The sequence below is a fragment of the Manis pentadactyla genome, chromosome 12 (genome assembly GCF_030020395.1).
Source record: "Manis pentadactyla isolate mManPen7 chromosome 12, mManPen7.hap1, whole genome shotgun sequence".
Classification (NCBI taxonomy): Eukaryota; Metazoa; Chordata; class Mammalia; order Pholidota; family Manidae; genus Manis; species Manis pentadactyla.
Window position 1 is genome coordinate 53,055,962 of NC_080030.1, and position 26,026 is coordinate 53,081,987.

The 26,026-nt window shown below is 45.2% G+C and overlaps 2 protein-coding genes across 7 annotated transcripts in view; one reads left to right on the forward strand and one right to left on the reverse strand.

Annotated features, from left to right (window-relative positions):
• The window catches only part of NHSL1 (NHS like 1), a 219,462-nt gene extending 212,764 nt beyond the window's left edge, over positions 1–6,698 (forward strand). For all 6 annotated transcript variants that reach the window (XM_057489155.1, XM_057489156.1, XM_036903675.2 and 3 more), the window contains one exon: positions 3,880–6,698. In XM_057489155.1, coding sequence (XP_057345138.1) covers positions 3,880–4,615 — 736 coding nt within the window. In that variant the 3' untranslated portion in view covers positions 4,616–6,698. The remainder of the gene's footprint in view (positions 1–3,879) is intronic.
• An 11,098-nt stretch (positions 6,699–17,796) lies between these two features.
• HEBP2 (heme binding protein 2) lies at positions 17,797–25,154 on the reverse strand. The gene is made up of 4 exons (XM_036903683.2): positions 24,792–25,154; positions 24,094–24,229; positions 23,227–23,407; positions 17,797–19,514 (listed from the first exon to the last, which is right to left on the reverse strand). Exons 1-4 carry the CDS (start codon positions 24,891–24,893, stop codon positions 19,316–19,318), a joined length of 618 nt encoding a protein of 205 aa, XP_036759578.2. The 5' UTR covers positions 24,894–25,154; the 3' UTR covers positions 17,797–19,315.
• Positions 25,155–26,026: the final 872 nt, after the last annotated feature.

Here is a 26,026-nt window from a genome sequence, read left to right on the forward strand (position 1 = left end):
AAAGAAGGCTGTGTTCTGTGGATGTAAGACGCACAGACTAGCTCTCTAGGACTTTATCTTTTCTAAGGGTGTTTTATTTTTATTGTTATTTTCATTTTAGAGAAAAAACAGGATTTTCTAATGCAGTTTTTTGGACTACGTAAATGTCTCTAAACAAGAGTACAATCTTTTTACAGCAGAAGAAAGAATGAAATGTTTGTTAGTGTATACTGCTAGTGCCATCTACTGGCATCAGAAATTTAGGGCTTAAAAAAATGTAAATGTTTAAAAATAACTGCCTGAACTGTTTGCCTGTGATCTCCTTGAAGAATGAATATGATTTATTACCAAAGTTTTACTTACAGCCTTATTTTTCTTACTATAAACAGCCGAGTGTTCCCACAACAGTGTCATTATAAAAATGACATATATGTGTGAGTACTTTAAACCATAATGCTATATAAACCCTTTGCTTTCTTCTAGACTTCTTTACCATGGTATTTTCAGATAACTCTTACGAATGCGTTTATGCTGCCAAGGCCTTATATTGCCCTGAGTCAAGGTCCCTTTTTTCCTCCTGAAACAAAACATGCTATAAAATCATTGGATTTTCTATTAATAACCTTGCATCAAGACTGTTCTTCCAATTCTTGGATTCTAACTGAAAAGACTACCACATGAGATGAAAAGCATAGTGCCGTCCCTTCCTGAACTTCCACTTGCAATATATACATATCTGACTTGGCAGGGAAAAACTTAACTGGTAAATTAAGTTGTTTGTGAAGAATTATGTTCTTTACTTCTTGGCTCAAGTATTGGCTTAATATCCCAAAAGATCCTAAAGACTGCCATTTTAACATTGTCTGACTGGTTTCTTTGATCTCATTAGAAGTACGAAGTTAGCAAACTATTTAGCAAATTATTTCTCAACACCAGGAAATGAACAGTGTTGCATCCTTTGAACCAACTTTAGTGGCGTTTCTAGAAATTTACACAGATGTTTCTAACTCTAACCATGCTTGACACATAATAAGCACTCAATAAATATTTTCTGAATTAAATGAAACCAATTGGAATTTAACTCCTAGGAAATTCTTTCATTCCTTCAAGACTCGATGTCTTTCATTTAGTATGGAATGCACTGGGTTGCTAACTATGCAGGCATATTTATTTGTCATAGTCCACAAAGATGTGTTGCCTGGTTACTGTGTACTAAATACTTGGTCTCACTCAGTGAGAAAGCAACTGTTGTAGGGCCAAATTTCTATGTGCATTTCCTAAAAATACGGCAAAGGTCTCTTCTGTATTTTCTTTTGGGCACCTTAAGGTGCTGAAGAATCTGTGGTTTCTCCTCCTAGAGAGTTATATTTACTGCAGATGTAGAAATCAGCCAGCCTATATTGTTCTGTGTACACATAATAAAAATAAAAGCCAAGTAGGGTATGGGGTTGCAAAAAGGGATCAAGAACACCTGCTAATTTTTGTGTTAGTGTTGGTAATGTATTAGCAGACATAATAAAAATCCAACTAAAGTCTGTGATTTTTAAGGTTTGTTTTATATCTTTTAGCACCTAAGCTAATAATCTAGAAAAAAGAGTATCTAAATTGAAGCACAGCTTTCAAATTTTATGGTACAAATTAATTCACTTCAGATTTAAAGCCAGATGGAAAATGTGGAACACCAGTTGAGGTGTGAAATTTTTATATTTATTGAAGTAATTAGTTTTTAAGCCAGTGTTAACTGTTTAAGCACTTTTTATAGTCATCTCCTTGAGAAATACACACATACACACCATACACATATGGCAATGCATATATGCATAGTATTCATAGGTGTAGATTTAACTCTCATCTGAGAGGGCTGCTACTCTTGAGAAACAACAATACTTTCATAAATGCCCATCTTGTCTTTTAATTCTAAGTCTACAGTTAAAGGCCATAGCTTTAAACAAGTATAGCTGTGGCTTCTGTGGACCTCTGCACACCCTCACCATTTAAAAACACAAAATAAAAAATGATGCCACAAGCCAATTCCTACAAGAATGAGATGAGCAGAGCTGCTTTTGAGGAGCAACCTCTATAAGTGCAAGGTCAAGGTAGAACTCCATCAGGTCCTAGTTCTTGCATTAAGGCATGTAACTTCATGCTATAGATTTCGGTTACCTTCTCTGGTCAGACCAAACCATCCGAAGTCTTTCCCAGCTCTCAGATGCTGAGGTGTTGTTATTTCTGTGGTTTTTGTCAGTTGGTCATTTACTTATTTCAGAGCAGTGCTCTTGGTGACAGCTGAGCAGTGACATTAAACTGAAGTATCATAGGCCAGGCTCTGCAGTCCCAAAGGGACGGTACCATGTCAGTTCTGGCCACCCTTCAGACTATTATAGGGTCCTTACCACTTCCTGTCTTCTGCTTTGGTGGCTTCTTTTTGGCCAGAAGCATGGACAGGACCCTGGGAGCTGAGCCCAGGGCAGCCTCTGTGGGCCCATCCTCTCTGGTGCCTGGCTGTGCAGGCTGTGTAGGCTGTGTGAAGACAGCACTGAGGCCTGACCTGGTGGCAGGAAGAAAGAATTATATTTGTCTAAATGACAAGTACCTGCTCTGTGCCTGACACCTTATGGCTATTACTGGATTCATCTTTACTAATAAGCTACAAGCTATCTACTGTCATTACTCTTTCTAGATAGGAAACAGGATCAGAAACATTAACTTGCCCAAGGTCACAGAGCAAGGGCATATTATATGGGATTTAACTCAGATCTCTGAGATTTAGCCCAGGGCTTCTTTCTGTCATTGAATCCTCACAACCTGGTGAGGTTAGTATCATCATCCCCATTTTACAAGTGTGAAAACCAAGGTGCAGCATAGGTGAGTGACTGGTCGAAGCTCACACAGCTAAAATCTGGTAATGCCCAGACTCAAGTCTCAATCTGTATGTACAGGTAGTATCCGCTCAAACTTTCTCTGTTGCACATTCTAGAATTTGACAGCATTTATTTTATTAAATGTACTAAGTGTCCTTAAGGCAATTCCCCTACACTTAGCTGAGAGACATTATGGAGGGACCAACCAGGGTCCAGATGGCTCATCTGTTTATTATCTCTGATTCATTCACGGTAGAAAACCCGTTGGACTGGGAGGCTATTAGAGACTAAGGGCAAGAAACACCCCCAGGGAACATTTCCCATTCCCTGAAGGCTCCTCCTCTTTCACACTCCACCCACATTGCTCAGATTTTTCTTGATCAGTTAGCGGTTCTCTAAAGTTAGGGAACAGGATCTGTTGCAGAAGGTTCACCTTTGTTTTCTGGAAAACTGGATCTCTAGAAGTTGACATATGAGCTAAGGAAGAATGGTTTTATCTCAAACTCTGGAGTGACTTAGAATGTAGAGTTGTAGAGTCGTTCTAAAACCTAAGGTGGGGACCTGCTTGAGGATAGAGGATATTTGAGGAGTTGGCTTACTTATCAGGCCTGTTCAAGCTAACACCAAACATGAAAAGGAAGAGCAGAAAGTGTGGTCCTTGCAGGGAAATTTACTCAGGACCAGTTCAATATAAAAGAGTTAAACAAAAAATGGCAATTATTAGAAACTTTGAAACAGTCCTATCCAACATTATTAATATGATGTCTGAGGTTTGTTTCAAAATAATCCAGTGAGGGTGGAGGTGAGAAAAGGATGGCCGTAAGTTAATAGTTATCATAGTGGAGTCATGGGCACACATAGTAGTAAAATGAATTATTTTTGCACAGGTGATTTTCCATAGTAAAAACAAGTGTTTTACAGTAACTCTTAATAAATGGTGACCTGAATACTCAGTAAGAGAAGAGAAGCTGGGCAGTTGTGACTGACATCCTGTTGCCTGTTAGGAGTTAACCTTTATCTTAATGTTACTAAATTTTAGATCCAAGAGGAAAGTCCTTGGCCGTAAAGATTCAGATGATGATCACTCCCAAAACCATTCTCCCTCCCCACCAGTGACGCCTACCGGTGCTGCTCCCAGCCTGGCCTCCCCGAAGCAAGTGGGATCGATTCAGAGAAGCGTCCGTAAGAGCAGTACCAGCAGCGACAACTTCAAAGCTTTGCTGCTGAAAAAGGGGAGTCGGTCAGACACCAGTGCCCGCATGTCAGCTGCTGAGATGCTCAAGAACACAGACCCTAGATTCCAGAGGTCAAGGTCAGAGCCTGCACCGGACACTCCGGAGAGCCCATCCAGCTGTTCCCCAAGCAAGAACAGAAGGGCCCAGGAGGAGTGGGCCAGGAACGAAGGCTTGATGCCTCGGAGTCTGTCCTTTTCCGGCCCCAGGTACGGCCGCAGCCGAACGCCGCCCTCTGCAGCCAGTAGCAGATACAGCCTGCGGAACCGGATCCACAGCAGCCCCATGACCGTCATCTCGGAAGGCGAAGGGGAAGCCCTGGAGCCCGTAGACAACAAGGCTCGCCGGGCCCTGGGTGCTGCCAGGGGAGGCTCACTGGATGGACTGGTGGGGGATGAAATGGACAAAGGCAGCCTGCTCTGTGGAGGGGGGCCCGCCGCCTTGCTACAGGCACCGGCTCCCGGCCCTGCAGATGGGACGGCCAGCGCACAGGGCAGGGGTCCGTCGGAACAGAGCGGAGGTCCTCCGAGAGGAGAGAGCTAGGGGCAAGACTGCATTTCCCCAGTGATATGGGGGAGCTGCGCCACATTTCACTCTAGGAAGCCTGACAGGTACCCTTTGCTGCCTTGCCCGTGGATCCCACCCAGCATTTGTGCTGCGGCCCCAGGCACTGCCAGCCCTGCAGTGGAAGGGGAGGGTTACTGAGGACTCACTTGGCACTTGCCCTGTGGCTTAAAAGCAAGTAGAAGCTTAACTTCTGAAAGTGCTTCCTAGGGAAGACTTTTTTTTTTTTCTTTGCTAAATGCTGGGTTATGTGTGGAGGGGTGGATGTGTGTGTGTGTTTTGAATGCTTCCTGTGTTAAAAAAATACAAACACACACATACAACATGTACAGAAATAGGAGAAAGAGAGTTAAGCTAGGTTGAGTAATGGAATCTTCTGGTCTAGTTGGTAATTGCTTTGTTGAAGTGTCATGTTTATGGAAGTTAGTGAGCTCCAGAAGAAGGGACAAGACCATTACTTCTGAGAAAGGTAGTAGGTTTGCTGGTTCTCAATGTGCAGAACGCATGGGTATATGCACAGGTGTGCTGTTGAGGTGAGCCCTGTTGTGCTTATCCCAAAAACCTGGGAAAGGGCTCAGTGATTGGTTCAGGTACTTTTTTCTGGGGAAAAAAGGCTTTGTTTCTTTTTTGTAAAAATGACAAACGTGGAAGTGGCAACGCTGTAACTTGGAGCCTGCTGCTGTGCAGCCACACACACACACAAACTATTAGCCTGATGTTTAGAAATATGGGTAATTTTGTAATGAACTTCCTCCTTGAGTAGCGGCTGAGACCTTCTTTGAGAATTGGAATGATGGTGCACACATCCAGAGAGGGTAGGAGAGAGGAGAGAAGAGGCGTTGAGTGATACACTGCTGGAATTTGTTTCCTACTTGTTAAATAAAATTATTTTTCCAAACTAAATTTGAAAACTTGCACTACAGAACTGTGGGTGGGGCTTTTCCTTCTACACCTGTTCTTACCAGAGCTTAAATTTCCATTTGGCAATTTCTTATCACCAGGAATGTCAACATTTGCTAACTTTTGGATATCCATTTGGTTTCACCAAAGAAAAAGTTACAGCTATTTTTCCTTGAACTGCCTGCAGTATCATGTCCTCATCTAGAAAGGTTTATCAAAATCTAGTATATATTATCTTACTTTGAAGGAAATGCTGATTAGCTCTCATTGGTCAAAAAAACTGATTTAAAAATGGCAGGGTTTGGCTATTACTTAGCCCTGGGACATGAGTTTTTAGATTAAAAGGATTTTTGCATCATTTGGTTTGTGAGTTTTTATATTTTTTATAAATAATTGAATTGGCTAATTAGCTTCTAATCTTCTCCAGTTAGAATTTTAACACTTTTAGACTTGGGGGAAAAAAGTGTGTAAAGTATTTATTTTTATGTCATATTCTTGTGGCTCCTTCCCCCGCTCCCCTCCAACTGCTGTGTACTTAAGATTCCCTTATTTGTGGTTAAATAAAATCAGAGTCTTGTCTTCTTCATTAGAAGGACCTTAGATGACAGTACCAGGATTCTTGGCCTTAACTACAGTGCAGCTGCCAATTCTCAGCTTTTTGGGTATGAAAATATCTTCTAAAAGTTGGACTGCCAGGTCAAATCATCCTAAGGCTTATACAATAAAACCTTAAATAGACATTTTAGATGCATCTTTGAGACAGAAACATACCTAATGAATTGAGGCTCCTTCTGTTCTCTGAAGAAAACGAAACACTTCTTTTGACACAACAAGAAATCAAGACCTGACATTTGGCCAAAGGCAAAAAGACTTTTTCCCATTTGGAGCAATTGTCTACTCCATGGGGCACAAGGATCTTTGCTTCTAAATTTTAGAGAAGTATTGTTGTTTTGAATATGAAATCGCTTATTTACCTAAACAAAGATTAGAATGTATGTGGATACCACAAAACTTTAACTTAATATATAAATCATTTATGTTGAAGGTAAGATAAACAACATCAAAACTAATTATAAAACTATTTTGAAAACCCCCATTTCTTTCAAGGAAAAATATATCAGGTTTTTAAAATTTGCTTTGAATAAAACAGTTGTAAAGTAAATGCTTGAACCTTATTTCTTTTTATTTGTACATGCATTTTTGAATAATGAGGTCTTCTGGTACAGAACTGTGGAGTGCTTTGCTGGATACAAACAGAACAGCAGTGAAGACCAGACGGTGCCTGTGGGAGGTGGGGACCCAACAGAGAGGAGAGAGAACATCACAGACACTGTGGATGGTGCCATCTAAAAGGACATATGGGACAACAACTCTCAATAATACGTCCTATGGACTTTTGAAAACATATGACTAGTGTGTTGATGGATAGCTCAGATGGGTGACACATGGAGAGACTGAGAACTTCAGAAGCATGGCTGTGTTGTAGGGAAACGGGAACCTAGACTCATTCCTGAAACACACAGCATCTTTGGCTTTGCTACTTGTTTCCTCAGTGGGGGCTCGCTACCCTTAACAGACCATATCCTATTTTAACACTCAGTGAGGATAGACTTGTTAGCCCTTCCTGAAGCCCTGAGACTTGAAGTGCCAGACAGTCACAGACAGAAACGCCTGGCTAAATGATTTCCATCCTGTTTTTCCTAAGAGTTGAGAGGAAAGCCAAGGACCATTTGGTCTGTTGGTTGGAAGCAGCCTCAACTTCAATCTGACTTCTGCCCTCCTGTTGCTGAAGAATGTTGATGGAAACCACCCCTGCTCATGTAAGGGTGAGAGTATATTCTTGGAGAATCATGACAAGCAAAGAATAGGAGGCATTTCTGTATCATGATCTTATTCCCCACCTGCCAACCCCACAAGCAACTCCATGGTAGGCATCCTAGGAGAACAGGGTGGCTTTACTGGCTCTGCCTTAATGTGTTTTCAGCACAATTATCGAATACGAGCAATTATGTTTCTGAGATTCCATCATGAAATGAGCACAGCAGGCTAATTTACTTTGGCAAATATTAGAATATTGTTGGAGAAGACGGTGTTTCGGATAAAACATGGGCCTGGTTCTTGAGGCCCATTTGATTCCTGTGCTCTGTTCTCCTGTAATGAGCTATTGTGTTACTGAATACAGTTTCTTTCAATGAGCTGCTCTAAACTGCCTCCCACACAGGCCAGCCTTCCTTCACAGAACAAGGTCTACCAAATCTGAAGTCATTTGTTCAGCAATAAAAAAAAGGCCCTTTATTAAATGCTTCTCATGTGCTCAGTAAGGATGAGGGAGTCCTAGAACAGAAAAAGGTGGGTGAGTATCAGGAAGGGGCTTCAGATCTAGTGAGAAAGACCCAAACAACTAACTGTCCCACAAGACCCATCTGTGTGAACACAGAGGAAAAGGAAGAACACTCCAGACCCCACCACACACCCTGCTGGCCCCCCACCCAACATGCGTTCTTGCCATCAGAATGCCTGAAATTGGTTCAGGCTGGCAATGCTCTGGACCTAAACGTGGTACCTTGCAGCCTCCTCTGTAGTCAAGAGGGCACAGTGTGGGCCAATGAGACACGAGCAGTAGTCTGAGACTCTTCAGGAAAGGCCCTTTCCTTACTTAGGTGCCAGCACCCCCTCTTGGGGCTTCCTCCCTCCTGTTTCTCCCTGAAGGGATGGGAGGCTGGAGGAGGAACAAGATTCTTGCGACCTTTAGGCATGAATGAGGATGGGAGTCACATGTTGTGGAAGATGGAGAGAAAGGAGCCTGGTCCACTGATCACATTAGAGCCACCACACCAGCCTCGGGCTGTCTACCTCCAGAGCCATTGGGTAAGTCAGGTCTCACGCACTTCACAGTGGAGTCATACAGTTCTCAGAAGATGTTATTGTTTCTGACTAGGTAGACGGGGGAGGGATTGGTTGTGGTGAATCGAAGCTAAGACTAAGGATGAGGATGACTTCATCAAGCAGGGGAAGTTGGCAAAAGAAGGATGCTCTGGATGGAGGGAATAGCAGGGGCAAGGCACGAGGCGATATGTTCAGGGGAAGCCATGTAACTGAAAGGATGTTTCTAGAAAAGCAGTGGGTCATGAGACTGGAAAGGTCATCTCAGGCAACAATGTCGAGGACCTGGGATGTCCTTCCAAGGAATCTGGGTGTTGTTTTGTAGTATTGGGAAACAGTGAAGGTTTTTTTTAAAGAAGGGGAATGATATGACCTGGTTTGGTTCTATATCTACACTCTCCCTTAGTGACTGTATCTAATCCCATAGCATTAGCAAAATATATATACTGGTAGCTCCTGAATATTTCCTGTCCTTACTTCCTCTATGAACTCCAGATGAGTATACCAACTGCTTACTCAAAATCTGCATTTAGAGGTTTTTAAATTTACTATCTCTAAATCATACTTCCCCCCACATCCTACCTTATCAGTTAATGGCATTACTAGTCACACAAGGGCTCGGGCCCCAAACCTGGGCTCATCCTGTCACCTCTGTGTCCTTTCCACCCCACATCTGACCCTTAAGCAAGTCATGTCAGGCATACTGCCAGAGGATTTCACAAATCCAGGCATTTCTCACCATTTCTGCTGCTACCCACAGGCCCAAACTATTATGTCCCGACCCAAAGCCTCCCAACTGGTCTTACCTTTACTAAGCAACTTCGGCCGCTCTCAGTTCACATTACAAAATAAGCTGTTAAAAATAATTCATAGCAGTCCCCTGAATGAAATCCTCCAGAACTGAATATTATAATTGGAACAGGACTCTAACTCCTTGCTGTCATCTGCAAGGCCTTTAAGAACTGTCGCTGTTCCCTCACTCAAAAGATTGGGCCTCATTCTCCTTTCTGTTTCTTGACAGAATATGCTTCCCACCTCAGAGCCTCCACTTTAACTATTGGGAAGAAAAGTTCCTGTATTTCGATGCCGGTTTAGGCTCCTCAGGCAGTAGGCAGAGACAGTCAGGAACGCCACATGTTCTACTGGAGTGTAACACCTTGGAGAAGGGAGGAAGGCGGATGAGGTGGGGGAGCTATCAGACTGCGGTGCTGGCCTTGCAAATCTGCCCGGCAGGGCTGCTGGGGAAGATGGCACATTGCAGGAGTCCTGTGCTGGGCAGAAATGGCCAGATCTTCGACCACTTCTTTGCTTGGCCTTGGCAAGTGACGCCCTGAGACAAGCGTGCCCTCAAGTCCCACAGCATGGTGAAATCACTGGCTACCAGCCTTTCCTGCCTAGAGAATAACGTGACCTCAGCTTGAAAGCTAAGGCGGACCCGATGAAGTCGGCAGTTAGAGGCTGTCAGCTGACCACCGTTCTCGAGGCTGGATGGCCAGTCATTTCTTGAAAGGGGATCTAAGTGGCATATCTCCACGTCTGCCACAGTCCAGCCCTTGCTGCATGTGGATCCGCTTCCCCATGAACATACAGAGAGCCACTCCTCCAGGGCTCTGGTGGACTTCTTTCCTGAGGAGGAATTTGGAAAGAGGAGTTTGGTGGGGCCAACCACAGCGCTGGGCTCAGGCCACATCTGGTACTCATCAGCCCCCCATCCACTCCTCTCCCTTTCAACTGCCACCTCTGCCGGGCTTGGTGGCTTTCCGCTGGTCTGGCCCAAGCTCTCGTTCCTGAGGGCTCTAAGACCCTGAGAGCCGAACTCTTCTCAGACCTGGGCTGCTGCCCATGTCCACTCACAGTTACAATTGGGTGGGGAGAACAAGGGTGTCCCAGGGGGTCCTCTGAGTCATGTGACAGCAGGCTCACCTCCCCCTGACCTTCGGGGTCAATTACCTCTGACAAGGTTATGGCTCTTCTTGCCTGCTGTCCCTGGACACAAGGAGTCCAAAGTCCCAGGTGGCAACAGTAGGTTGCAGTTCGGCGGGACCCTTGCTGGGTTGCCTAGGGTGGATACACACCTTTGAGAACAAGGACCTCTGGGTTCACAGAGCCCAGAACCGTAGTGTGGGAAGTCCTATGTCCCTCAGTGGTTCAAAGGAAGTGATAGTAAGTGGGGTCACTTGTTTCCACGCCTTGGTTCCCAGATCCATGTATCCTTCCTACTGTGGATCTAGCACTATGTAGGCTCTCTGATTTAGTAAGGATACTGTGTCCAGGAGACAGTGCCCTATCTTGGCAGGGTATGGCTTCCAACCCAGCTAGCATCTTCTGGGTGATGCACCATGTGAGAGGACCGGTGGATCCTGCAACCATAGGCTAACTCTCCCTGATTGGACATTACGATGTGTAGAGCAGTAAATCCATGCCAGGAGAGCAGAGATTTGGTGAGGCCCTCGATTGTGGTGCCTTCAAGGCCCTACAAGCAGGAAGGGAAACTGCATACCGAAGATACCTTTGTGCAAATCAACTGGTCCTTCCTGGAAAGAATGGGCCCAATACAGTCACTTTGGCATCAAATGACCAGTTGGTCTTGTCACAGCCTCACCAGTGTCTCAGCACTGGTATCTCTTGCTGCAAGTTAGATATTTAGAGTCAGCAGTATTTAGGGCAGCCTTGTAACTGGGAGTCCCTGTCATTGGGAGTCCGTGCATGGCCTCTGTCTTTGCCACCACTGCCACTTTGTTGGTGTGCACGTTGTGCCAGCACTGGGCGGGCATCAGCAGATGCTAACAGCAACAGGCTATATCATTTTGTCTACTTGGTATCTTAGTGCCTCTTCTGGGCTGGGTGCTTTCTGGTGGGCATCAATAGGTGATACACAGGTTTTCATGTTCTCTGCCCACTCCTGTATGTCTGTCCACATGACTCTATGCCCAGACCTCCTTGTCTCAATTATCCCTTCTTTTTCTTTCCAAACTCCTGACCAGCTGGCCAGCTCATTTGCCACTGCCATGATTCCATATATATTTCACCTTTCCTTCCTTACAAAATGAGTGACCAGGTCCATTACCAAAAGGAAGATTGCAGCTATTTTTTTTCTTGTAGCTGTCTTTCAAAGTCATCCCCAAAAGGATGTGATGTAGTTGCTGTCCACTTTCAGCTTGCACCCACATAGTAAGCCAGCTCTTTGGTAAACCAAGTTCAAGCTTTTTCTTCTTCCTTCAGCTGATAGTGCAGGCCCTCCAAACAACCACAGGGTGGGGAAGAGGGAGGGTGTGCAACCGCGACAGCAAGGACATCCAGGCTGCCTGCTCCTGCGGCTTGCTTATTACTCTGGTCCCACTCACGGTTGCTCCTGAATGTGTCCTTTCCATCTTAAGATGGAATTGCTGCTGGTCCTGCCAACTTTTTGATGTGGCAGTTCTGACAGGACCTCACTAAGGTGGGCAGGTCTGGGTAGGTAACCACTTGGTGTCGAATGGTTTTATCTCTACAAGGGCCCAGTAGCATAACAGAAGCTGTTTTTCAAAACTATGTAATACCCCCCTGCAGCTAGCATAGCCTTGCTTCAGGAGCCCAAGGCCTGCTCTGTGATTCTCCCATTGGTTCTTATCATAAATTCCACACCTTGTGTTTTCACTGCTGACACTTCCAGCCCCAAAGGTCGGCCAGATCACATGGGCCAAGCTGCTAATTCCTTTGTGTCTGTTACTTCTGGGTCTGTTTCTAGTGACTGATTTTTTCCCCTCCTGATTACAGGTCATATTTTTCTGTTCCTTTACATATCTTTCTAGTAATTTTTTATTGAATGTTGGGAACTGTGATTATTAGATTATTGATGGATTTTGTTCTATTCCTTTAAATAACACTGGGCTTTTATTCTGGTGCACAGCCAAGATTCTTGAAATTAGTTTGATCCTTTTAAGGAATACTTGAAATCTTTGTTAGGGAAGGTCCAGAGAAGCCTTTGCTTTAGAGACGGTTTAACCTCATTACTAAGGGCAATAATAGCCTTTTGAGGACTCTACCTGATGCCCATGCATTATGAGTCATTCCACTCGTGCTAGTGGGAACAAAACTATCCCCAGTTCCAAAGGTGATCTGGGGATGATTTGTTCTACTACTTCGTAGTCGTTCATTTCTTGACTTGGGTAGTTTCCTCTTACACCTTCACAGATCTTTGCTCAACCAAGGACTCGAGGGGACTTGCTGCAGATCTGCAGGCCTCTCTCTCTGTTTCTTCCTCTTCTCCTTACACTGCCCAACAAATTCTATCCACCTCGGCAGCCCCTAGCACTGACCTCTGACTCCTCAGCTCAGTGAGACTACGGGTCTGTTTGCCGCCTAGAAACTTCCTCCACACCATGAGCTTGAATAATCATTTCACTCACCTTTTCCCCGTCTTTCAGAGAGACCACGGTCCTGTGCACTGTCAATGTCTGGGTCCTGTTTTGCCATAGTTGCCAGAAGTGGATGTTCATTTGGGGAGCTTTAAAAACATTGCTCAAAGGAATGCTGTTTTTGATTTAGTGCCTTGGTTGGGGGAAGAGGGGGGGTTTAGAAGCTAAAGTCATTCCTCACAGATCAAAGAACCAGTGTGGGTTATTCTACCTGCCAAGTATGTCAATCTCAATTATGTAATCGGGGACTGGGGAAATAATGGTGGATCTGCAGACCCAGTGGACCTGCTGTAAGCCAAATTTGGATTAGAATTCTATGTATTTTCTGACCTCAATATGCCCCCACTTTAATAGAGGAGGGGGAACTATGAGGACACTTTGGGTTTCTGGGTACCAAATGTCAGGTTGGACCCCATCATTGCTGGTCTTTCTCTTTCTCCAATGTGTGGAGACCTGAATAAATGGGTATAGGTCCCTTTATGAAAACACTCAGGGAAAAATTACTGTGCCCACTTGCTGTAATATTGCAGTGACCTTTCCCCTCGGTACACAGTCATCTCTTCAGTCAGTGAGTTTTGAGTTTGAAAAGTGGCTCAACTCTGGAAACTGGGTAGAGGATCATGTATTGTTTTTTTTTTTTATTATTAGGGGTGATCTCAGCCCCTGCTTATCCATTCTTGTTCTCTTTCTATTGTATATAAAGCATTACGCTTGTTGGGTACCCCACCTAGCTTGTCTATACGACCATGTTCTATTCACCATTGCTGTGAGACTCTACAGTCTAGGTCCCCTTTGCTGCCATTTTGACCTTTTAATGGTTATTGCACCCTGGCCTCTGGGGTTAGCACTGTCCCCTGGGCTCTTCAAGGCTTCATCATCCACACTCCTGTCAGCAAGCCAGCATCCATCCCAAGTCTTTCCATCAGCCTGCAGAGGAGAGCCACTGCTGAGCAATGTGGTTTTGCTCACACCCTCTCAACACTGTATTCCCGGGCGCCTTGGGAATGGTGGGTGCTCTGGGTCTTCCCGGGGAACATCATGGCTATGGACTGAATTGCATCCCCCACCCTCCCTGATCCATATGATGAAGCCCTAGCCTCCAGTGGGATGGTATTTGGAGATGGGGCCTTTGGGAGACAATCAGGTTTGATGAGGTCATGAGGTGGTGCCCCCAGGATGAGATTAGTGTCCTTACAAGAAGAGGAAGAGGCCAGAGCTACTTCTTGTGGGTTCCCAATTTCCTCAGAACTTCCTGGGTAATCTGAGACTGGCCCCTGTACTTGGAGGGCAGAAATAAACTCAGGAAAGACATTGACCACTCCAGACTGGTAAGTGGCAGTTTTAATGAACAGAGGAACTTATTTATGAGGCTTGTTTTGGGTGGCTACATGTAGTTTTCTGCACCCACATGCCAGAATCTTCAAAGTTTACAATTGCCCTCCCCTTATGCATGTTTTCAGTTCCCACAGTCAACCACAGTCCAGAAGTAGATGATCTTCCTTCTGATGTATGCTCAGAGGGTCAGTAGTGCCTTAATGCTATGTCTTCACTTCATCTCATCCCTTAGGCATGTTATCATCTCACATCATCACAAGAAGAAAAGGAGTGGGTACAGTACAGTAAGATATTTTGAAAGAGGCCACATTTGCATAGCTTTCATTGCAGTACATTGTTACAATTGTTCTATTTAATTATTAGTTATTGTTGTTAATCTCTTACTGTACCTGATTTATAAATTAAACTTTTTCATAGGTATATGTAGAGGAAAAAACATAATATACATGGTGATGGCTTCCAGGGGCACCTGTGCCTTATGGGGGCAAGACCTCTGTATTGCATTTTGTCGTGCTGGGATGGGAAAAAGGAGGGAGGGTAGTTCTAGCTCTTACTGGGGGAAAGGCGTAGGCCCAGAATGTCCAGGAATTTTAGGGAGTCAAAATTGTTGGGGGCATTCACCAGATGTCGTCATGTCATATTCCAGGTTTGGTCCTGACCTTGATGTAGCAGACCTGGCTTGGTTGAACATTTGTTGGCAGTTACTACTTTGACCATTAAGTCCTGTGCTTGACCTTCAGCTTTTTCTGCTTGCCTTCTGCACGACGTGAGTGAGGACTTGTTAGCAAGTTACCAAAGGGGCCTTGGCTCTCTAACTCAGCTGTAAATTGTTAATTGACCTCAGGTTTCCATTATCTACCTGTAGGGCATCAAGTCAGTCCTAACTATTTGAATCTATTGTTCTTGTTGTCTTTATCCGCACTCTGCCCCCATATGAGATGCCTGAATCATCATCCACCAGCTATTTCATTCCTCTCCACCAGTAGGCTTTTCATTCAAAAATTTAAAAAATGAGACAGCCTCCTTGTGCCAGGAGCTGGCTATTCACCCTCTAGCTACCAGGGATGGGAGCCTCATAACCAGCCAGATGGTGTGTGACCCAGTCTCAAAATGCTGTCTCACCACCCATGATCTTGGGCAACTCTGATCCCAGCTGTACCAACCTGATGCTGAGATGGAGTTAGGGACACAGAAGATGTATGGCAAAATCACACCTCTGCAAGGGTAAAGGAAAAGCAGGAGAGAATGGAGGAGCTGTCAGACTACATTACAGATGTGATAAAGCTCCTGCACCCGCACCAGGAAGTTCCAGAGCAAAGACTGTTCAGTAGAAGGCTCCTGACTTGGAAGAAGCAGCTAGGTCCCTGTACCTGTACCACCACCCTGCTCAGTCTTTGGCGGGAGGATGGAAGAAACATCCACTGCGAGCTCCCACTGCCTTGCTCGGCCACAGGCAAGATTTGCCTTTGAGAATAGTGTGTCCTTATACTGAAATATGCAGGGGACCTTGAAAACAGTATCAGCGGGAAAGGTCAGCTATCCATAGTCCTCGCAGCCAGGCAGCTGGTCCTCTCTTGAAGGCGGATCTGAGTGGCGCACCTCCACCTGCTGGCCGGCCGCAACTCGAGTCCGGAAAGGAAATGACTGTTCTTCGGCCACAGTTAACAAATAAGTACCAGAAACAAGCAGCGATGACGTTGCATCCTAAACCGCGCTCGCCAGCAGCAACCTCGCTCCGGGAACCACACCTCCGAATCCAGAGCTCAGTCAGTTCCCACGTGATTCCGAAAGCCTGCCAATCCTTGATCTCTGTGCTTCCTGAAACCCCGTCAGGGTCAGCAGTTTCCTTTGTCTAGGGAGACCCCGGCGTGCAAGCACAGCTCTCTCCTGCGCACGGGCAGCTTTTTGTTCCGGGTACTGAAAGCGGCCTCTGCTTTGACACTGTCACCTCTGCCCAGGATGCCCGCCCCCACCTGCCCTGACTGGCCCCTTCTCATCAGCCAAGCCTCAGATATCTCTTCCTCAGAGAGGCCTTGCCCAAGCCCCCATGTGCTGCCGTCCTCTGCCCTCTGCCAAGCCCCATGACAGCGCAGTGCCCCCTTTCCTTTGTGTTCACACTCTTGCACACTCTCCAGAATGTAAACTCCAGGAGGACAGGGGCCTTGTGTGTGTCCTGGATATTCAGTAGGAAGGTGCACGAAACAGAAGAGTGAGAGACAATGGATTTGATGCTAGGAAGCCACTGATGAGAGACCATTTCTGTTCACACCCATCCCAGCCCCTGGAACACAGTGCAGTGCCTGGAACCTTGGGGGGACGCCTTCCTGACTTATTTAAGAAGGAATGAAAAAAAGTGGCATTTCAGTGAAAGATTTGGGGGGAAACAAGTTTTTAAGGGGTTAAGTGATGACTAAAATAGAATGGATGCACTGAGTTGAAATGAATTGTTTTCAGACTTTTAAAAATGTATAATCTTATGAAAAATTGGCATACACAGAGACAAGTGTGGATGGCTCTGTGGGAAAAAGGGGAGGGTGGGGACTGCCCACCTTAATTCCCTGGGACACCTCCTTACAGCCTAAAGCTCCAAGAAAGACTTTGGGTAACTCTTTCCAGAGAAAACTGGGTGGGAATTCTTGTCCTACAAAAGGGTCTAGAGGGAACTAGGATTTTATTTTTGGGGGTGGGAAGGATCAGACAGAATCTGAGTGTGTGGATGAGCAGAGGGATTAGAGCGCATGGAGGGGGGAGGCTGGAGACCAGAGGAGAGGGACCAGATGGGGCAAAATTAGCTAACAGCAAAGGTGGAAGGCTGGGCCTTAGAAGAGCCTGGACAAGAATTTCATAATCATATGAGTAGAAAAATCTCAATAGAAATGTTGACATAAGGGATACTTTATAATTAGTGCCAGCCACATAATTAAAATTACTGATTCACTGCTGTAAGAAACACTCTCTGGGCTGATCAATTTGGGGCTGAAAAATGTTTTAGTTTACAATTTATAGAAGAGAGAAAAATGGGATATCCTAGCCTTGAATAGCACAAAATTGATTTTTTAATTGAACATGTTTCAGATTACAACTAAATCTTAGTCATCGGAAATATGCTTCTCTCATTCAGAATGGAATTTATTTCATAAAAGATGCCAGTTTTATATAGGACTATAGCATAAATCTTAGACATATTTATCTCATACCAGTAAAAACTAGTACTGTGGACACTCATCAGGAGGGCCAGAAGATGTTCTCCAGTTGGTTTTGGTAAATGAGCAAATTTAAGTGAATTTTAAAAAAGAAATTTAATTTCTTTTTGGTAAGCATAAAAATGCAGTCAATAAATAATGCAAGCAATTACCTTGGGGATATAGTTGTCTGAGATTTAAAGATTTATATCCATAATAATTTAAAAACCAGAAATCTACCCGGTTTTGTATCAAAAATTACAGTCTAAAAGGTGCCTCTGGGGTTATAATCACGTGGATTATGCATGTCTGCTTTGCAGGAAGAACACCTCCACGTGATCCCAGCCCCCTCATGGCCTGAGAAAGCTGCGCTCTTGCACAGACGTCTGCCAGTGGGCGTAGTGGTTAACAGCATGGATCCAGGAGTCACACCGCTTGGGCTCAGTTCAGCCTCTTTCTTTACAGTTTCCACTGGGGCAAGTTATCTACTACCTCTGTGCCTCAATGTTCCCATCTATAAAATGGAGATGATACAGTGTAGCACACAGCATTTTCTGAGTGTCAAATCTGGTATTTCAGGTGAAGCACTTAGAATGGTGCACCTGGAAGGTAACCCATAAATGTCAGCTATGGAAACCACTAATCGTAGGTATGGCTATTTTATCCAGGTTAGAGAGGTTAGTTTTAATATTAAAATTACAATGGTATTATGTAATGTAATGCTGGGATAAAAGGGACCTGAAGCATCATCACCTGGCTTCATCCTCTTACCCACTGGATACTCAAATCCCCCTCATGGTCTCTGCTTAAACACACAATGATGCGACCTGGAAGTAGTGTCATTCATGGGCAGCTGTAATGTTGGGAAGTTACTGAACTCCATCCTGCTTTTCTCCTTCACTCCTACAACCATCATCCTCTAAGAGCCCACAGGGAAGTCAGTGCCCTTCCCACAGCGGCCTTCCAGGCGACTGAATGCAACTGTCTTCTCCAGGACAAGCATGTTCCAACACAATTAGGTGAGGATTTCAACCTCCTTGATTTTGGGGGAAACCCACTCTTGCAATGAGTAATGTTTTTTTAAATCAAAGTATGGTTGATATACAATCTTATGCTGGTTTCAGATGTACAACACAGTGGTTCAACAGTTACCCACATTATCAAATCCTCACCCCCTGTAGTGTGGTTACTGTTTCAAGGTAGAAAGATGTTATAGAATCACTGACTATTCTCCATGCTGTCCTACCATCCCTATGACCAACTTAGCAATAATTAATTTTTATACAACCTCTGGAAATATTATGTGAAATGCTTAAAGAATTTAAGTGAATTTTAAAACTAATGACTGTATACATTTCTTCAGAAAAAAAAAAAAGCCTTCATTGAGTATCAAAATAGGAAATAGGAAGTCCCTAACTTCATAAATTTACTTTTTCATGAAATATTACCAACACTTCTGGGTACTATGAGAATTTTCTTGTGTGCTGGTGGTAGCAGGCAAATGATGAAGAGGACTCAACAGTGAATCTAACAGTGGCAGCCGCCAATGACAATTTGATTTTTATTTCAACCAAACTTCAACTTCCCCATCTAGCAGCCGAGTAGTTCCACACAGGATAAATCTTCAGCATTTTTACTAATATCTGGAGAGGGTAATATCCAACTGACACAAATCCAAGAAGAAAAAGGCAATATGATTATAATACAGTGGAGAAGAGGGGCATAATGTGATTCACCCTGGTGCCTCACTGAAATAAAGACCTCCAGAGGTATGACTGCTTTGCACGGTTATAGAATATTGTCGCCTGTTACCTGTGTATCTAGATAAAGCTTCAGGTATTAAAAAGGCACATTGGAGATAAGCTTGATTCAAAGCAGTGCTCTCAGGCAGAGATTCTAGCTGCGCATTTGACTTACAGGTGGAGTTGATGTCTATAGTAAACAGAAGTTTGCCCCTGGCAATGGAAACTCCTTTCATGTTCTCATTCATTTTCTTTGGAGCACTCATTTTTCTGAATCAACCACACTTCATTATTTCTGTTAAGCAATTGGAAGGGACTGTCGTAGCCTGCAGTGTAGTAAACCTTTTCATTGAAAACTTTTCCTTCTTCCCTCAAAATGCTTGCTAATGTCAAAAGTTGTTCTTGATTCTTTTGGGCACTAGAGAACCCATCAAAAGACCTACAAAGGAGAAAGTAAATAATCATGAATGATTTTAATACTGATGCAAATGTCAGTCTAAAAAAAAAAAGCAGAGGCTGATACCATGAAAGCTGGATAGAGTGCAGCTTCAAAGCTCCTGGCTCTTGGCCGCTGAGCTGACCATTCCCTTCCTCTAGTTCCTGGGCTCAACAATGTGACCTGAACCCACTGAGGAGCCCAGGACGAGGCACACGTTCCATCTGTTGGCAGGCAGACTTGGGATTTATACCATCTTGTGCCCTAACTGTGCTTCTCAAACTTCAGTGTGCATTGGAGACACCTGGGAATCTCGCTAAAGTGTAGGTTCAGAGGTCTGGGGCAGGGCCAGAGAATCTGCATTTGGAATAAGTTCCCAATAATGCTGATATTGCTCATCAGAGGACCACACTGAAACTCCCTTAGAAGCCTCCCTTCTAGACTTTTCTATTGAAAATTTCTCTTGAAAATTTTCCCCTTTTCCTTCTCCTTCGGAAAAAAGTATTGCACTGTATGTCAGATGAGTATAACATAGTTTTGACCCTAAGAGCTTACAGTCTAATGGAAGAGACAAACATTTTGGAAGCTCTGTCCATATAGGCTAAGAAGAGTTTTAACAGAAACAGGACCAAAGTGCTTGGGAACACTGAGGACATGATTACACTGGAGTGAGAGGTGTTATGTGAGTTGGCTCTGGAATGGAGGATGGTTTTGCTCGGTGGAGACAGGGAGGGGATAAGAAAAGGAACGAGAGTCCAAAAATACAAAGCAACTTCATAGTGAGACACGGAATGAGCTCAGAAAAGTGAGTCAGAGCCGGAAGTAAGCCCCTGGTATACCATCCTGAGGCCTTTGGAGATTAATCTGAAGGATGTTGGGCAGAAAAGTAACTTGATCAGATCCAGGTAAGACAGATGGAAAACAGACTGGAGGGCAGGAGCCAGTTAGGGGGTTACTATGGGGGTGGGGAAGAAAAGATGAAGACTTAAATAAATAAGAAGTGGGGAAAGAGAATAAAAGTTTAACTATATATTTTAAAGTATATAAACAGAAATATCCTGAGATTAAATCATTACAGCACACAGACCCAGCTCAGTTGCTGACGTGTAAACATGATGAATTTGATTTTGAAGGTTCAGAACAGGAAACACAAATATTTCTAATATGCCTTCTTTCTCATAAGGTTTATTATCAATGTGCCAATCAAAAGATCAGTCCTACCATTCTTCAGATAAGATGTAAGCTCTCAAAGGTACAAACTGTGTCTATTTTATTTAACATTGTCTGTCAGGCCCCTAGAATCATTCCTGCTATGCAGTATCTTTTAAGTCCTTGTTGAGTAAGTGTAGGAATCTATGTATGCACACATATATAAAATAAAGCACTGAAGATGCATTGATAAGACTGTTCTATAATTTTCAGCAGGTTGACTGCTAATGATAATTCTGAACTATGTGTTAATAAATAGTTTGTCTTCTAAATTTATTACTTATTTCCTTAATGAACAGCCAACTCTTCCTATGTTTTGCCTAAAGGTAATTTGTTTTCAGATCCTACTTCTTCTTTGAAATCAAATCTTGAACCCCCTAATTAGAAACCCCTTGTTCTCTGAATACATATTATTCTACAATGATCTATCCATAGCTTTATACAGTATACAAACATATGTGAATCTCCCACACACACCTGTCTTGCTAGGAGCTGAAAGATATGGAGAATAATATTTTCTGCATTCTTAAGGAAGTTACAGTCTATAAATAGGTCATTATAATTTGGAATAATAGAAGGACAGGGTGGCTAGCTGACTGGTGAAACTGAAGAAGGAATCAAGGATGAAGTATCCTTCGATCTAAGTCTTGAAGGATGAAAGTGGACTCCAGGAAGAGAAGAAGGAGCCACAACTTGTAGTAATGTGCAAGTTCTAAGCATTTTATATAAAGTCATTGAAACTTCATGGTAACCTTATGAGATAGGTAGGTACGTACCAAGATCAAACACATTTCTAAGTGAAGAGATTTTGGCAAGGAAAATTTGAGTAACTTGCCTGAGGTCAAAGGTAAACAGATTGAAAGAACATGGCCTACTCAGGGAAGGGTGGGAAGGTCAGTGGAAAACAACTGGTAGGGGCGACAGGGTTGGGCCACACTGAAGAGGCATTGTGTACCATGAGAACAATCTGAACATCACCCCGAGGCAAGAGGAAACCATAGAGATTTTTAAATTAAGTAGTAAGTTGGGTTTTTAGTGCTGTTGGTGTAACAACAATCATCGGTTCCAGCATGGAGCAGAGAAGGAAGAAAGTGGAGACAGAACAGCTGGGAGCCTACTGAGGTGAACAGTCAAGATTCAAGATCAGTAAACATCCAAGTATCTACTGTATGTCAGGCATGTGTCAAGCAAATGGGGATAAAAAGATGACAGGTGTGGTTCCTATAAGATGAGGACTTGAGGAAGTAACAATGGGGAAGGAGGGAAGAGAACAGAATCACGGATCATTTCTAAGGAGAATGGGCTAGAGATGGTGACCGGCTGTCAGGGAGAAGTGTGCTGATGATGGCCGCGAAGGCCCTTGCTGGGGTGGCTGGCTGGCTGATGAGGCCCTTTACTGAGACAGGCACTAAGCAGGTCACTGCCCGTATACATAGGGAACTGAGGGAAGACTCATTTTTAGAGCTGCTGAGTTTGATCCCTACACCACATGGAAATGTTTAACATGTAGGTAAGTCAGGACAGGGGACACTAAATTTGAGAGTCACTAGATGCAGGTAATTGAAGCATTGTGAGCAGATTGCTCAGAGCAAGTCTGCCCCGACACAGGGTCAATAACATGCATCAACAGTGGCTCCTGGGGAGAGGAGCAGATGAGGAGCCAACAGAAGGAAAAAATAGGTGGGCAGGAAGGACAAGAGTGACATTCTGAGAGCCAGCAGACAAGCAAGTGTCCAGAGGGCAAATCAGTGGCCACCCAAAGGCTGCACCCGGGGTCACCTGGGAAGGGACTGCCTTCATGCGACAAGTGCCAGGGCACTGCGAGGGTGACAGGAGCAGTTCCACAGAGGCAGTGTGGGCTGTGCCAGACTGCTGGTCTGAGGAGTACGAGGGAGCTGAGGAAGCAGAGACAGAGACAGATTCCTTCAGGGGGTCGGTGGTGACGAGAGGGAGGGAAAGGCACTATGAAAGGGACTCCAATATGAGACGATTATCATGTACCATGTGTCTGTTTAAAATTTCAACAGAATTTAATATAAGGAATGAGTTAAACAGGTATTAGGAGGCTGAAAAAGGAACCACTAAATGAACAGGTAAGAACTGCAGCAAGCACCTGCCATCCCTTGGGCTGGGGGACAAAGGCAAGAGTTTGAGGTTATCAGAACCCAGAAGCCGTGAGGAGGGGTACCGGGTACTGTGTGTGAGAGTCTTTTTGGTCAGGTTCACCAAATGGCAGGTAAGAATAGTCTTAGGCTTTGGGCGGAATAATGTGTATGGTTTCTTACTTGCTGGAGGTATGCGACAGACTTTTCATTAGAAGAATTGATTGTATCTTGCAACAGAGCCTTAACATATAAAACTAAGCCAGTAGGAAAACACTGCAAAATGCATTAAACCTGTTTTTAGGGAAGGGCAAAAAGTCGACTGAAATTGCATAGGAACTAAACGGTAAGTGCAGGCAAGTAAAACTAGCAGTCAGCAGGGTTATAAATTATCTACCACTTACCGTACAAACACAGTCATTTCAGCTCTATCTTCAATGAAGACATCTGACTCTGATGGCTGGGGCGGATCCAGTTGCTGCTCAGAGGGGATGTACAGGGAAATGGTAATGGTAGACTCACTAAAAGGACCTGAACCGGGCTCCACATAGCTTGTCACTGGAGCTGTCATCTTTATTTTCATCTCTGTGCCATGAAAATATGTATTTAAATTCAACAGAGACTGTCAAAGCAGATTTTGTATTATTTATGGTGACTTTTAAAAACTTACCCTATTTTTTTAACCTGAGTTTCCTGACTTTATGCTACTGACATAAATATTTACTTTTAAGATAATCTTCATCTTTAAAAAATAAGGCCAAGAAAGTGCCCACATTAAACACTTTCTGTACTATTAGTAAACTTGGCTAATAAATTCCAGAGCTTTAGGGCTAGAAGGGGAAATTTGAGATCACATAGTCCAGCCCATCCTTTATTTTTTACAGTTCAAAACCTGTCCAAGCAGCCTGATAAAATACAAATAGCATCAGAGGCAGAACCAGAAGTTATGTCCTGAGACACCGGATTTTGTGTTCTTTGAACGTTCCTGCCCACGCTCTAACCTGTCCCCAAGTATTAGCCATGAAAAGGATTTAACGCTAGTTACACAGAGGGCAGGTTCATCCAGCACAAACACAGACGAGGAGAACAGAAGCTGAAAAGCACTGTCCAGAACTAGGGTCCCCAGCAGAATCTTTGTCTTCAAACATTTAAGTGTTTGGTAACCTGGTTATTTTTCTATTCTAAAGGATATTTCTTTGATAAGCTAAAACTCAGGAATAAGCCAGGGACTCAACCACAATATATATAATTACAAGGTAAACTGCCTTCACCTTTCTCGTTTTTGCCTTGAATGTAGCTGTTCAACCTTGTAAAGCCAGTCTGGATGGCTGAATCCCAGTCCATAGACTCAACGGAAGTGCTGACCCACTTGGCTGGTCCATAGTGTCGGATCTCGTAACTTCCGGGCTAAAATGGAGCAGAGAAAACCTGGGGAAGCAATTCTAAAACGGTAGGAGGAGAGAGGAACAGTACAGGTGCTTTGATCTCAGGTCCCCTGGGGACGTCCTGTCCAGCGGCCGCGCCCCGCTGGATCCGACCCCAGGTTCTGGCTCCTTAGCCCCAGCAGGGCCCCTGCCCCAGGCTCGCATCATTGGATTGGAGACGCCCTCGGCCTTGGCCCACACATCCAGGGATTGGGGGTGTTGGCTCAATTCACATAAAAACCAAGCCTCTGTTATGCCCCCTCGACCCGGAGGGCTCCACAGCGGGTTCTGGGACGTGACCGATTCTTAAAAAAAAAAAAATTTTTTTTAACCGCAAAGTAAAGAAATTGAGATGTGGCCAAAACCCGAGATTCCAGCTAACCGACAGAATTTTCCCGTTTGTGCAGGAATGGAGCTGGGGCTCAAACCATTCAAAATTTTTTACTTTTTACTTAAATCTATGGGACCTTCGGACCGCACTGCAAATCAGCCCGACAGCCCCGCGCCGCCGGCCCGCACCCTCCGCGCCCGCGGCAGGCGCCTACCTGGGGGCCCGCGTCCTCGGGAACGTGCCAGCCCGGGGTCTCCACGTCTCGGGCCGCCGCGCCGTCGGCCGCCCCGGGATTTGGCTCGAGCCCCTCCGCCATGGGTGGCGCCGATGCTCCGGGGAAAGAGGCTGGAGAGCTGCGCCGGGAAGGTGCCGCCTGCAGGGGCGCACAACCTGCCCGCCGTGGTCGCCGGGCCCCGCCGCCCCGCAGGCGCGTCCCTCCTGCCGGCGGGGCCAGAGGCGCGAGTCCGCAGGACGCCGCCTGGCCCTGGGCCGAGAGGGGGCGCTGCGACCGCGAGGGACGCCAATCCCACCCAGCAGCGCCGGCCGGCCGGCGCCTCCCGGCGGGTCCCCGCCTTCCTGCCGCGTCCCCTCCGCAGCGCTGAGGGCGGGGGGACTGCAGGGCTCGCTGGGGCTCGGCCCTCTTTGCGAGCCCCTCCCACCCGCGCCCTTGTTTTTAATTAACAGGCAGGCACAAGTGTGCGAGCCGGCGGAGGACAGGGCAACTGGCCTGCGGGGCTTCTGACCTGTCCGGGAGCCTCCCACGGCCCCCCCGCCCTGGGAGCCGGTTCTGCCGCTGGGGTTCCCCCTGGGGAGGGGCGAGAGCGCCGCCTGACGTCGTGGGAGCACTCAGGGACAGGCGGGAGGGAGCCTGGCTGCCGACTCCAACCTCGGCGCCCCCGCGAGCCGTGGAGCGGAGGGCTCCGTGCGCCGGTTGGATTCGGGGGCCCAGCCACACTTAGAAGGTATCCGAGATCGCAGCCTCCAGGGCCCCTCGCAGAAGGAGGTGGCTGGCCGCACAGTCACGCCAGGAGAGAACTTTCTTGGTTTCTTGATCTTTTCCCGAAATGACCCCCAAACCTCTGAGTCATTACCTACCTACCAGGCCGGGAGGAAAGGAAGGAGGGGGAGGGGAGGGACAGAGCAGAGAAAGGGTGGGGACAGTGGCCCTACCCTGTGGTTTTACAGTTTTGAAGGGTTAGTGTTATTTGTTTTTTCTAAGAGATTTATTAAGATATAATTCACAGACCATATAATTCACCCATATCACGTTTTAGTATATTCACAGTTGTGCAACCATTACTACAATTTTAGAATACTGTCATCACTTAAAAACCCCTCTCAGCCCCCAAAAAATAAACCATATACATTTGAGCGATCACTCCCCATTTCTCCATATTCCAGTCCTAGGTAACTACTAATCTGCTGTTTATAGGTTTGCCTAGTTCTGGA